The 14,418-nt window shown below is 41.0% G+C and overlaps 1 protein-coding gene across 1 annotated transcript in view; it reads left to right on the top strand.

Annotated features, from left to right (window-relative positions):
* ESR1 (estrogen receptor 1) overlaps window positions 1–14,418 on the top strand; it is a 283,323-nt gene that overhangs the window by 213,079 nt on the left and 55,826 nt on the right. Inside the window, exon 5 of the mRNA XM_088474493.1 lies at window positions 10,023–10,161. Within this exon, the coding sequence (XP_088330619.1) occupies window positions 10,023–10,161 (139 nt within the window). The remainder of the gene's footprint in view (window positions 1–10,022; window positions 10,162–14,418) is intronic.

The raw sequence follows: 14,418 nt of genomic DNA, 5'->3' as shown, positions 1-14,418 counted from the left end.
TGTATGGGAAATCCAAGGTATGTCAAATGGCAATGTTACAGACTTCACCGTGCACAATTAGGACCATATAAACAGTTTTTGTTCCCTAACAATTTACCTTCAGACTGTCATTGACATCAGGAAGAAGATAATTGCCCCTCGAAATGCAATGTTATAGAATGATGACTTTTAGCTCTTTCATTGACCTATTCCTCCTGCATTCTTTATGTATATTTTCCAAACGTACAATCTTAATACAATATGCAGTTACAAAAAGAGAAGCTTCTATTATAGTGTTATAAATATAAGTAGATCAGTGGGAATGCTGGTCACTGGGCATGTAGTATCCTTTATTGTAGAATGACTTACTGAATTAAGCCTTTTTTGATATACTGTATGTATTTAAAGACATTCAGCACTCTAATGGTGCATACACACTGTTAGATTTTTCTTCAGATCTGAACGAAAACGATTAAAAAAATTGTTCATATCTGAAGGAAAATCTGACATATCTGACATGTCTGAATGATGAACGGTGAACGATGCGCGTTCCCGATGGTCAGATAACGATATCTGACATCTGATGTGTTTGCAGTCAGTTTTGGACGTTTCAGTCATTTTAATGCAGTCAAAAATCATTCGTAGTTCAAATCGTTCAAATCGTTTGCAAAATCATTCAAATCGTTGGTCAAATTGTTCAATTGTTCATCTGACACATCTGACCGTGTGTATGCTCCATTAAGGTACCTGTGTAGATGAGTTGCACACACTGCAGAGTGCTAGTCTGGAGCGGCTAAAGGATGCTTCGGTGGGATCGCAGCATAGATCCTGGCTGCATGGTGCTGCTCCAGGCACCCTGCTAGCCAGAAGCAAGGGCAGTGGAACAGCGACGGTACCACCCACAGAGCTCTGCTCTCTGTGCAGCGGCACCGACCGCACAAAGCCGTATAAGGTACACTCATCTGATACGGCTTTGTACCTGTACATGACCTACTTTAGACCGCCCCTTCCACACTTCTGTTCCGACTCTCCATTCACAAGGGAGCACTAGTGTTAGATGCAGGAAAATCTGCATGTGATGCACACATATGTATGGTGCCTGTTCTGTGGGCACGGGCAGAACCAATTTGCAGATTTTTCACTACACAAACAGGCATAAGATCTTTGGGCCTGATTCAGACCCACTCGCAAGTGGGTCGATGTTGTGCACTGTGCATGAGCTCCGTCGTACGCATGCGCCAGACGCGACGAGCGAAGGACTTTCCTTCGCTCGTTGTGTCTGATCAAAGGGGGTGTGCTGTCGATGTTGATTGACAGCACGCCCCCTTTGGTGGGCGTACCGGGGGCGTGCCTCCCTGACGGGGGCGTTCCCAAGGGAACGCCTACCGTCAGAAGCCGGCCCACTGACATCACTAGTGATGTCAGTGGGAGTGATTTTGGCTCTGATAGAGCCAAAATCACTCCGGGCCTTGCGGTTGAAAACCTCAACCGCAGGCTCCGGCTCGCAGTGGCGATGGTCGCGATGGTCAAGACCATCGCGGCCATCAAACTGCACGCTCGTATAGGCTGTGGGTGGTGACCCACAGCTATACGAGCGTCCAGGAGGACGCTCCATAATTATGGAGGGCGGCCCTCATTCAGAGCGTGCGCTCTGCTCAGAGCGTACGGCTCTGAATGAGGGCCTTTGTCTCATATGCAAAAGAATGACATTTAGGTAACTTGTTATGCACTATTGCTTACAGTAGGTTCTATTGATCAGCTTTGTAAATTTTAGCTTATTCGTGAATAATGTATTTTGTAAATTTTAATTTTCAATGGTATTTTAGCACTAGCATATTCCACTTTTGGAAACATATTTAAAATATTATTAATCTCATTCTTAACTTTTCTGTTTTAACTAATATTTTTTTTTTCTATTGATTCATTATTTGGTTTACATACATTATTTTATAGTTCAGAAGTTCCTGTGGGACTTGTACCATGGTAATTGATCAAAGGAATATATCTATTACTATAATACATTCAAAAGGACAGGAGCACACCTGAAATAGCCAGGAACATAGTATAGGCTGAAACAAGCAATGTTGTAATATAGCTAATTAGTAAAGAAATTGATCTGTCAAAATGTTAGTGATCCATATTAAGAATGTGAAGTCATACTGCTCTAATAAACATACTGAGTGCGGGACAGTGGGGTAGTGGGGTAGTCTTCTCAAAGTTCGACTGTCCTGCTGAATCGGGAGTTGTGGTGAAATGGTATATTAACTTTAACACTTCTATATGTTCTAATCAGGAATGTGCCGTCAGGGTAGGCAGGGGAGGCAGAGCCTCACCTGTCCTTACTCCTGAGATTTAATATAAAAATTATTAGAACAATACAAAGAAGATATTTATAACTATACAATTTCTACAATTTAATCTATAGTAATACTGGGTACACACGGAACGATCATCAGCAATAACGATATCAATGAACGATCTTCCTTTAAAAATCCTGATGTGCTGGATGAACGATATTGTTCACCCACACTCACAAAAACCACCAACGACCCATGATCAACGATCGTGGATCCCTATAGAGGTATAACGATATCGTCCAGATTGGCCTGCATGCATGGACAATGGTCGATATCGTTATCGTCCAGCGGGAGCGTGCATCGTTGGTTGTTCATTGCTTACACACGGAACTATATGAATGATATATTGTTTAACAATATCGTTATCGTTCATATCGTTGAAATATATCGTTCCATGTGTAAACACCTTAAGTGGTGCTAATAGGAAGGAATTTTGCATCATAAATAGCAGGATCAAAGTCACTGTCTGCCCATCAGTTTATTTCTAATAAACTATTTGATATCCATAAATATGTGCTTAATGTTTCAGTCTAAATGTATTTTTAACATGTTTTGATATAATATATCCATGTGTATTACATCACAGATCATAAGATGTATCCTGACAAGTTGTCAATTATTATATTTTAATTAGTGAAATGAAATAGAATTTCTGTCGTGGTTCAGTATCTTTCATTTAACAGATTGTCAATTCTGAGACTGTTTGACTTATTGTATTGTACATTATTACAGGTACACTTGGGTAGTGTCTTAATCCAAATTTTACAGGCATCCTGTTAATCCTTGCATTGACCTTCTCTGATTGGGAAGATATACAGTCTAACATGGCAATAATGATAACTTCATTGTACACTATAAGAAAACTAGAAAAGCAAAATGGCAACTTTACTGCATGCTGTAAGAAATACACACAAGTCATCTATGGTACTTTCTGGCCTAATGAAACTTTGGTTCAGAGGTTACACAGTCCTATAAATCTTATTTTGTTTAGGCGGAGCTGTGAGTGGTCGTTCATCAAGTAATAATTAATAACTTAATTTCCCGTATTCATAGTGAAAATATGGTCTGCAAATTTGTAGCCCATATACCATGTGTAGAGCAGGGGTTTTCTTATAAGCATTTATAAGAGTTTAACCTATAAGCACTTTAAACATTATTTATGTGTGCCAGCTTACTAAATTCAAATAATCAGGAAATATTGAGAGGGAGGTTTGTCAAAGCTTGAAGAGGGAAAGTGAAGAGAGATAAAGTGCTACCCAATCAACTCCTAACTGTCATTTTTCAAACACAGCCTGTAAAATGACAGAAGCTGATTGGTTAGCACTTTATCTCTCTCCACTTTATCTCTCTCCAAGCTTTGATAAATTTCCCCCTAAATACTATATACAACAAAGACATCATATATCTAGGTGTTGCATGTACAGCCAAGCTTCATACTCCTAAAAACATAAACAATTAGGGGTGTATAGTTCTCATTCATGTTATACTTCCTCTCCACAGAGAAAAGTTAGGATAAACATAGCTTTGTCCTTGATCCACCCAGTTTTGGATCCCGACAGGAGTTTGGCAATAGGAATGTACATTGGAAAATATTTGTGTTGTGAGTGGTTGTGTGTATTGCACAACCACTCACAACCACTCACAACACAAATATTTTCCAATGTACATTCCTATTGCCAAACTCCTGTCGGGATCCAAAACTCTGCACATAATTAGGCTACTGGGAGATATGCAAAAATGGGCAACATTAAAAAACAGTCCCTCCTGGGTCCCCATCCCTCTCTGTCTGCCCCCCCTCTCTCTTGGACCCAACCCTACCCCCTGTGTCGCTTTGTCCTGGGCTCCCCTTAGCTCCCATACTTACTTTGATGGCCTGGTAACCTCAATCTCCAGGCCCCACCACTAGATCATACCCCTTTCTGGCTGGCTTCACCCCAGCTTTGTAAGGAGCCACCCCCTGCCCCAACCCCACTCCCAGACTTGTCCTGACGGCTGGTCCTTCTTTACTTAGGTTTTCCATTTTCCCTCACAGTGGAAGCCAGTGGGGCATGCACCCAGGCTTCCATTACGTGCGCATTGATGAGTCAGGACAGACATTCTGCAATTATTATATAGATATGAAAATAGGATACAAAATAATTAGGTGAAGCAATAAAACTTGTATTACAGCCCAGCAGATCTGGTAATGGTTATTGATGTTTCTAAAATGACCAGGGCATTAATTCTCGCTTCCCCTAAGTTTATCACAAAGCTACTTTGAACTGAAAGATTGACATGTGAGTGCCCATGCAACACAGAGGCCAAGCCATTCTCAAGGACGCGAGGAGGAAGAAGGTTCAGTTAGTATAAATGGCAAAGGACAGTCTTGTGATTTTTACAGGTAGTGGTTCATCCTTTATGTCTTCATCGTACTAAGATTCTCCCCATTCCAACTGTATTATACCATAAGAGGCTGCACAAAAGTGGTATTTGCCAATGACTGCTTTAATTTTAGTGGCAATTTTCACAAAAGTACCTACTTTATAATTCTTATTCTATACCTTATTTGTCAAGTGCTCCCCACAATTCTAAGATTTGATGCTTATTTGGGAAGGGCCTTTATTATCTGTTTAATTTCATTGTATGTTAATTATTTGTTTCATGATTCACTTTGAGAGATTTCATGATGGCAGCACAGCAGGTGTAATGGTTAGCGTTACTGCCTCACAGCACTGAGGTTGTGGGTTCAATTCCTTCAATGTATAGCACTACATATAATGCTGGTGCTTTATAAATAAAAGATGATAATAATAACACCTATGTGCACCATTGGAAGGAGATGTGCTAGACACTAGCTGCAAATTATAGCAGCCTTTAGCTAGATATCCAGCCTGTTAGCAAGACTAGGTTTCTGACATCTCCTTAGGGTTCAACAAACCAAATCCAAACCTTGACTTCCCTGTCATTTTAGAGCAAGGTGTAGAGTTATTGATTAGAGAAGCTGAATTTCATTTAGTTGTGGGTGGATTTTATTAAATTACACCAAAATGCAAAGTTAAACTTATTTGTGGTCCCCCAGGGGCTCCACAGGTCTTTCTTCTTTGTTAGCATACCTTATCAGTCCATTTAAATGTTTGGCGTTTCAAATACCCACCTCTAGAACATTGGGTCATGGAGTGTTTGGGGCCCAGTTAGATCACAGGCTTACTGTAAAACAGGCAAGTCTGACTTTGCATTTTATTGTAACGGGGTGAGATTCTTCTTTAAAGTCCCCCTTACTTCATTTTAAAACCCAAACTTATATTTAGATATAATTAAGCACTAAACTAAAGGTTTTGTAAGATTTGTTATTTTAACAATCCTGTAACTTTGATTTGGTGCACCCTTTATAAAAAAAAAACAATATACATATAAGGTGGACGCTAATCATTATTAGTGTGGTATCAACCTGTTTATTACATAACATTTCACAGTGAATTAAAGTTGTACCATACATAAGTGCAGCCATAGAACCAGTTGCTGGAAATAAGAAGATTTGTAAAAAATTATGCAATCACTGATCATTTATATCTAGTGAGACAGAGAGAGGGGATTAGGGGCCTGATTCAGAGCCGGACGCTCTGACCAGAGCGCTCGCTCTGAATCAGGGCCCTCCTACATGAAAATGGAGCGGCCTCTTGGACGCTCGCATAGCTGTGGGTGACCACCCACAGCTATAGCGAGCGTCCATGATGATGGTCATGATGGTCAAGACCATCGCGACCATCGGGCTTGCGACGGAGACCCTGCGGTAGGGTCTCGCTGCCGCAAGCCCTGGAGTGATTTTAGCTCTATCAGAGCCAAAATCACTCCCACTGACATCACTACTGATGTCAGTGGGGCCGGCTTCTGACGGTAGGATTTCCCATGGGAACGCCTCTGTCTGGCAGCCACGCCCCCAGCACGCCCACCAAAGGGGGCGTGCTATCAATCAACATCGACAGCACGCCCCCTTTGGTGCGTGACCCGGAGCGACGGCTATCCCGTCGCTAGCCGGGTCTCGCGCATGTGCACGACGGAGCTCCCTCCGTCGTACGCATGCACAGTAGGGCACCATCAACCCGCTTGCGAGCATCCTGCGCTCGCAAGCGGGTCTGAATGACCCCTTAGGTGTTCTCCAAATTATTTTTACCATGTATGAGTGTTCACATGGCAGCTATTCTAGAATTCCATTCAGTACTCAGTGCAGCAAAATGGGAAAATATGTAGTACAAAATATATACGGGGTAAAAAACTGCCCATGTGGTAACAAACTTGGGGTCTGATTCAGAGCCATTTGCTGTTTGCGAGCGCTCGCTCTGAATCAGGGCGGGGATTTTTTTTTTTTTCAGCCTCCAGGCTGCTCGCTAAGCTGTGGGTGACCACCCACAGCTTTTGCGAGCGGCCTGGCGATGGTCGCGATTATCGTGACCATCGGACTTGCGAGGAGACCATGTGGTAGGGTCTCAGCTCTCGCAAGCCTGAGTGGACTTCCTGCTCTAATAGAGCCAGAAGTCCACTACTGACATCACGAGTGATGTCAGTAGGGCCGCCCACAAATGCTAGGCGTTCCTAAGGGAACGCTTGCGTTTGTGCAGCTACCCCCCCTCCCCGCCTACAAAACGGGGCGAGCTGTCAATCAACATGTGCATGCTGGAGGCGGCGCATGCGTCTGAATCAGGCCCGTAGAACAAGTGAGAGTGAAGATCATGGTTGTTGGATATATATTAGCAGACTCTGCTGTAATAAAGTAACATTATTTATTTATTACCAGTTATTTATATAGCGCACACATATTCCGCAGCTCTTTACAGAGAATATTTGGCCATTTGCATCAGTCCCTGCCCCAGTGTAGTTATGTTCCCTACCACATGTATACACATACACACTAGTTCACATAATTATATTTTATCCTTGTTTATGATATAACACATGAATTAGGAAGTTTGGCTTCTTTATTTATCTATAGAAGATATATAATTTGTATTTCTGGCACAATCAATAAACAGTAAAGGCCTATTATTGTCACACCACTACAAATTACATAAAACATATAAGTGCTCCAACTCACCTCTTTGGAACAAAGGAATTACGTACAATCATTTAATTATTAAATATGTTTATTCTATATAATACAAACAGTAATAACATTTGAAACATTATACTGTATGTATGTAATTTGTAAGATGCTATTCACATTTTTACATTGTTTACAGATAAATATATTTAGTACAGGCTGGTGGCGGGGTGGAGAAGGCACTATCCACTGTAGTCACTGTAGTCAATCCTTGACTATCTGGTTACTTTCGATCTCTCATTGGGGCCACTTAGCATTATATATTAATGGAACAGAATACTGCAGTCATCCACTCATGCATAATATCTAAGGGATTCAGTATGATTGACCGCTGGCCGCATGTCGGGTTCAAATCCCGACAGCCGCATCCCGGCTACAGTGAAAATCCAGATCGTCGAAAGGTAAGTATTCACTAACCTATTCAACCCCCTAACCCTCCCTTAGGCCTAACCTCCCCCCCAAGTGCCTTACCCTAATCCCCCCTCTAGGTGCCTAACCCTAACCCCCCCTTCCCCGCCGCCTAAACCTAAACTCCCGGGGGGTGCTAACCCTGAGTCCCCCCCAGAACTCTAAATCTAACCCTCCCCCCCACGCGGCTGTCCGCTCCTGGCTCCCGGCGCACCTTCGATCGGTAAGCCGGGTGTCGGGCTTCCGGCATAGATAAAATGACAGGCGTCGGGATTTCGATGCCTGTCATTTAACCCCTTGCCAGGATTAGACAGTCGGGAAGCCAACGGTCTGAATTCCGTCCGTCGACTTCCCGACTGCTTCCCTATCTAAGTATGTATTCCAAACAGCTACAATTGTTATTCTTCTAACATATGTGCCAAGGGTTTCCTACAACCTGGTTTTGCCTTGTAAAGTATTGCTGCTTTAAATCTATGGACTAAATCGCTGGAATTTCACCATTGCAAAGTATATCTCTTTGTACCCATAATTGCCCTTGCACTGCTACCTGTCTCTAGAATTAGTGCCCTAGTATAGTATAATTGCCCAAGCACTGCTCCCAGCCACTTGAGATTAATAAACACTCATTATGAACTGAGGCAGAGAAATGTGGCTAAATTAAACAGATGCTAGCTGGGGCATGTGGCTGTGTGACTGGCCCCAGGACCCTTCATATTTTATTTAGAATCAAGAGTTGCCTCAAACATCACTTGCCTGAATATTAAATGGGAAAGGTACCGAAAGGGACAAATGTGCCCTGAGTCCGTTTCACACTTAGGGCTGTATTTATCAACAAGTTTTATCACAACGAGTGATAAAACTAATTTGCATGATAAATGGTGCGCCAGCCAATCAGCTCCCAACTGTAATGTTTCAAACAGATGACAGTTGGGAGCTGATTGTCTGGAGCACAATTATCATACACAATTAACTTTATCACTCGATGTGAATGATAAAACTCTTTGATGAGTCAGGCCCTTAATGTACACATTAATGTTATGAGTTCAGTCAAACAGCTAGGTTGTCCACCCAGCCTCTGCTTAAGTAGTTTCCACTCCTCTGCTACAGACCTGGGTGAGTTTAATTTGAGTATGGATGAATTTAGTTTATAACTGTGTTTAGGTTGAGTATGGATGAGTTTAGTTATGAGTGCGAGTATGGATGAGTTTAGTTATGAGTGAGTCTAGGGTGAGTATGGATGAGTTTAGTTACGAGTGAATTTAGGGTAAGCATGAGTGAGTAAGGATGAGTTTAGTTTTGAGTGAGTTTAGGGTGAGTATGGATGAGTTTAGTTATGAGTGAGTTTAGGGTGAGAATGGATGAGTTTAGTTATGAGTGAGTTTAGGGTGAGTATGAATGAGTTTAGTTGTGAGTGAATTTAGGGTTAGCATGAGTGAGTATGGATGAGTTTAGTTATGAGTGAGTTTAGGGTGAGTATGGATGCATTTAGTTATGAGTGAGTCTAGGGTGAATATGGATGAGTTTAGTTATGAGTGAGTCTAGGGTGAGTATGGATGAGTTTAGTTATGATTGAATTTAGGGTGAGTATGGATGAGTTTAGTTATGAGTGAGTTTAGGGTTTGTATGGATGAGTTTAGTTATGAGTGAGTTTATGGTGAGCATGGATGAGAATGGACAAGTTTAGTTATGAGTGAGTTTAGGGTGAGCATGGGTGAGTATGGATGAGTTTAGTTATGAGTTAGTTTATGGTGAGCATGGGTGAGCATGGGTAAGTTTTGTGTATTACTCTCAGGAAAAAGCAGATTTAACTGCAGGAAATGTAGTAGCTACATTTGCTGCTTCAGCTACAGTTACATCCCGCATGGGGTGGTAGTTCTATCTTTCCATTTGGAGTATTTTAATTTTGACTGAAGTAAGGACTTTGCAATTTTGGTCTTCTAATACCTAAGACAGCTATTACACGTGTCTTGTTTCCAATAGGATTGTCATTTTTGTATGACTTCAATTTTACTAGTTATATAGTATCAATTCTTCTACATTGTTTGTTGAATGCCATTCTGTGCATATATCCATTCATATTAAAAGTATGAGATATTGCTAAAACATATTCCAAACACAGAATCCTCATTTATTGTGTGACTTGAACACTTAACTCAATAATATAATAATAAAAAAAATGTCTACACACATTTCTGTTGTTCCAGGTTTTGTTGACTTGAATCTCCATGACCAGGTACATCTTTTGGAATGCGCTTGGCTTGAGATCCTTATGGTCGGATTAATCTGGCGCTCGGTGGAACACCCTGGCAAACTTTCATTTGCTCCTAATCTCCTACTTGACAGGTAGGTGACTTTTAGATATATCTTAGCAGATAATAGACATACAGTACATGGCATAGAGAATAATGAATGGGTCAATTCAAACAATGATTCTTAGTTTTGAGTATTAGCTGAGGAGAAATATGATAAGAACAGGCATTAACATTTAAGATAAATTTACACTTAGAAAATACAGTTCAATTATGAGAAAATATTTAGAGCGATGATGTCCAACACTAAATGACCCTATCAGCCTTAAGCCTATGTGGTCCATGCATTTATGATCTGAAGTGACTGTTGCTGCAATTATAGTCCTTTTATTCATCCTGTATAGTAATTAATAAAGAAGTACAGAGTTTCATAATTTTTTTTTGGGACATTAACTTTTTTATCTGTGTTAAAAAATATTATGTCATTAGGTGCCACCCTTATACTAGGAGCACTGTGAGGCAGTTTGTTGTGTGTTCAGGGCCTTCGGGCACAGCAAAAAACGTAATACAAAACTTGCGTGTTCAAAAAATATAACATCATTAGGGTGCCACCCTTATACTAGAGACGCTGTGATTCTATATGGATCAGTCGATAGAAGAGCATGAGCAGCAACCCAGTATTAGTGCCGCGGCTGCTGCCAGCAGTCATAATAGTACTTCAACATATACTAAAGGAGGTCCAGGGGAAATAAAGTTTGAGAAACCACCTGAAAATGAAACAATATTTCACAATGTTAAAGAAAACATCACCTCTAATAATAAAGGGAAAAATTACTTCCATACACCACACGCTGTGTGAAGGAAAGGCACAGGCCATGGCCCTTGTTTGCAAGTGGTGGTCCTGCTACTAATGTTTCATGCACCAGAATCCCTACTGAGTTTATCCCCATGTGGTATTACTGGCTTGATTACAAAGGCTCCACCTAGCAGTTTCTGCACTGGTATCTAGCAGTTTCTCCCTCTTCCTTCCCTTCCCCATCAATCCTTTTCAATGTCTTTGTTGTCATTAGTGCCTCTTTAGCATGGTTAATTTATTTATACTGTATGTGATCCAAACTAGCACAATGTACCTGTAATTTTACCTTCCCATTATCTGTATACTGTTCTTTACTATGTTCGTCCCTAAATAAATAATAAAAAGTGATTGCAAAAAACAAAACAAAAAAATATTCCAGGTGGAAGTTTTGAAGTTGATGGTTATGACTAGAAATGTGTGATATAGTTTCAGAGGAAACCAAACACACCCAAACATAGGGGTTACAAGTCGAACCAAGTCGGGGCTAGTGTGTTTTGGATTGCATATTAAAGTCCTTCCCTAGTGTTTGGACACTATTTCACACTGGAGACTGGAGAGATAGGGTAAGGGTATAGGGGTACTTTGTATACAAAAATAAAAAACGATTAGGAGCACTGTTAAGGCAGGGGCACTGTGTACTCTAGGCTGGTTGCAGCACTCTGTGAGGCATAAAAAAACACCTTAGGAGTGGACTGCAGCACTGTGTTGTTACTAAAAAAAATGCCTACAGGGGCACATTTTTTCTAAAAAAAAAAAAGATTAGGAGCACTATGGTAAGGGGCACTGTAGATCACTGTGTGCTGCTGCAGCACTGTGAGGTTGGTTTGGTCTGCTGCTGGTTTTAAATATAGGGAGACCCCTACGCAATTTTTTCCCCCTATATTTAAAACCAATACTGGCCCTGCAGCCTGGTGCTGGTTCCTAAATTACAGTGGAACCCTACTCGTTTTGATCCCCGTATTTTTAGGAACTAGGACTAGCTGATAAGTTCGGGGCTGGTTATACTTTTTTTGGGGGAAACCCTACGTAATTTTTTTATTAGATTATTGATAACCCTTTTTTTAAAGGTACAAAACAAGCAGCCTTCACATATTTCACTGATATGTGCAGGCTGCTTGTTTAGGTGAGTTTGGCAGAGACAAAACATTGCAATCTCTGGTGAGTAATCTCATCTAAACTCACAACTAGGGTAAGAAATCTACTTCACCATCAGAAAAGTCACTTTCAGCTAAACTCACTTCTTAGTAAATTTGTGAGTTGAAAAATGGAAAACTCACCCAAGTTTCGGCAAAGTAAAGAGTGTTTAAAAAAAACAGATCTTGACCAAACTCGATTCTTAGTAAATTTACCCCTAAGTGTGTCTACGACTGCTATGTGTGAGCCTGACATTGCTGACACTGTATTTCCACACCCTCTGCAAATGTTGGGATGAGCAGCAGTAAAAGTAAGGATGGTGACTTACACATTGAGGATGCAACTGTGGAAATGCAAAAGGAGGATGAGGCGGATATTTGTGCATCTGACACTAATCAGGATGCTGATGATGAAGATGTTGTATGTGTAAGTCAGCCACCAGTGGCAGCAGATCTTGCCAATGATAAGAAGAAGGCCATTGTCATGTCTGGGTATAAGACCAAAAAAGCCACCTCTATCATGTGGAATTATTTTTAACCAAATCCTTACATTTGTCAAGCCATCTGTACCTAAAGTAAGTAGAGGTAGGGATGTTTATCATCTAGAAACCTCCTCCCTGTTATGTTATTTGCAGCGAGTTCATGCAAATTATTTTGGAAAATCAACACATCCAACACTTTCATCATCAATCTCCTCATTAATGATTGGAGGTAGTCCTCCTGCATCCAATTTGCAAAAGCTAACTGACTCCTCCCCTATCCAGGATTCCCGAGAATAATCCTTGTGCGCTAGTAGTGCTGCTGCTGCTGGGGGTGAATCTTCATCTCAGAAGAGGACCAAGAAGACTAGTTTCAAACAATATTTTACTGTGAAACAATCCTTTGCAAGAGGAAGCAAGTATGATAGCAGCCATACAGTTGCACACTGGATCACTGAAGCCATGATGGCTATGCTAGCATTAGATATGCATCCAATATCTGTCATCAATGCATGTGGTTTTTAGACAGTTAATTGAGGTCAAGTGTGCCCGCTGCCAAATTTTATCTTGATTCCATTTTACAAAACCAGAAATTCCTCCTCTAAATGAGGACGTTAAAATAAAACTAGTTCTTTGCCTAGAAAATGCCATTGTACCCACTGTCCACAGATATGTGGACAAGCGGTATTGGTCAAACCAAAGATTACACTGGGTGGGTGTATCACATTCAGCAGAAGAATCTAAAACACATTTTCGGCTTCACTAAGAGGCATACTGGTGAACCTATAAGAAAAACTCAGAGATGTCATAGCAAATGGCTTACCGACTAGGACTCTCTTCAGGAGTTGTCATTTCCAATAATAAAATATAAAATTGTGAGAGCTTTACAGCTGGGTAAATTTGAACACATCCCTTGTTTTGCCAACACAATAAACTTGGTGGTTCAAATTTTTTAAAACAATCAAAGAGATGCAGGAGATGCTGCCTGTGGCCAGAAAATTTTCTTGACATTTTCAACATTCAGCAACCGCCTGTAAGAGAACAGTTCAATTTGCCATGCCACCAACTGAAGAAAAAGGTAGTGATCAGGTGAAATCCCCCCTTTATATGCTTCGGCGAATGGAGGAACAGCAACCAGCCATCCAAACGTACACAACATGCCATGACATAGAGAGAGGAGGGGGAATGTACCTTAGTCCAGCACACTCGAGAATATTCTCTGTTTTATGGAAGCTAGTGAAACCATTTAAAGTAGTAACTAATATTGTGAGTAAGCTTGCTCAGGTGATTCCCTTAATAAAACTACTGGAAAAACAGCTAGAGAAACTGAAGGAGGATATGAAACAACGTGATTCTGCTAAGTATGTTTGACTTAGATCAAGTTCTTAACTCGCTCCACCAGGACCAAAGGGTTGTCAAGAACTTGCAAATGGACCACTACATATTGGCAACCATGTAAGTCGTACTTAATGTCTTTCTTTCCAACTGACACAGATCTTAAGAGATGCAAAGAGCTCCTTGCTAGCAAGTTATCAGCTCAATTGGCACATGACATGATGACATCTCCTGCTGCAGTTTAGTTGGCTGCTGCCAGGAAAAATCTGATATTTTCCAAGAAACCCATTGGGGGTGAAGATGATGAGTCAACTCAGCGTACCAAATTGAAACATAATTTTGACAACTGGTCAGGCTTAAAAGAATTGCCCACAATTAATGGCACCTCTACCATGATTCAATCTGATACACTAAGTATCAATAGGATGGTGAAGGATTATTTTAAAGACAATGTACAAATTTAACATGTCACATGGTCCGTTTGATTAATGGGAGGAGCCCCTTGTAGTAACTAGCTTTGGTGTACTCAAGCTTCCCATCCTCCAGTA

The sequence above is a fragment of the Taudactylus pleione genome, unplaced genomic scaffold (genome assembly GCF_031769625.1).
Source record: "Taudactylus pleione unplaced genomic scaffold, aTauple2 ptg000154l, whole genome shotgun sequence".
NCBI classification, from domain to species: domain Eukaryota; kingdom Metazoa; phylum Chordata; class Amphibia; order Anura; family Myobatrachidae; genus Taudactylus; species Taudactylus pleione.
Note: the sequence above shows the minus strand (reverse complement) of the source record. Positions and strands in the feature narration are given on the sequence as shown.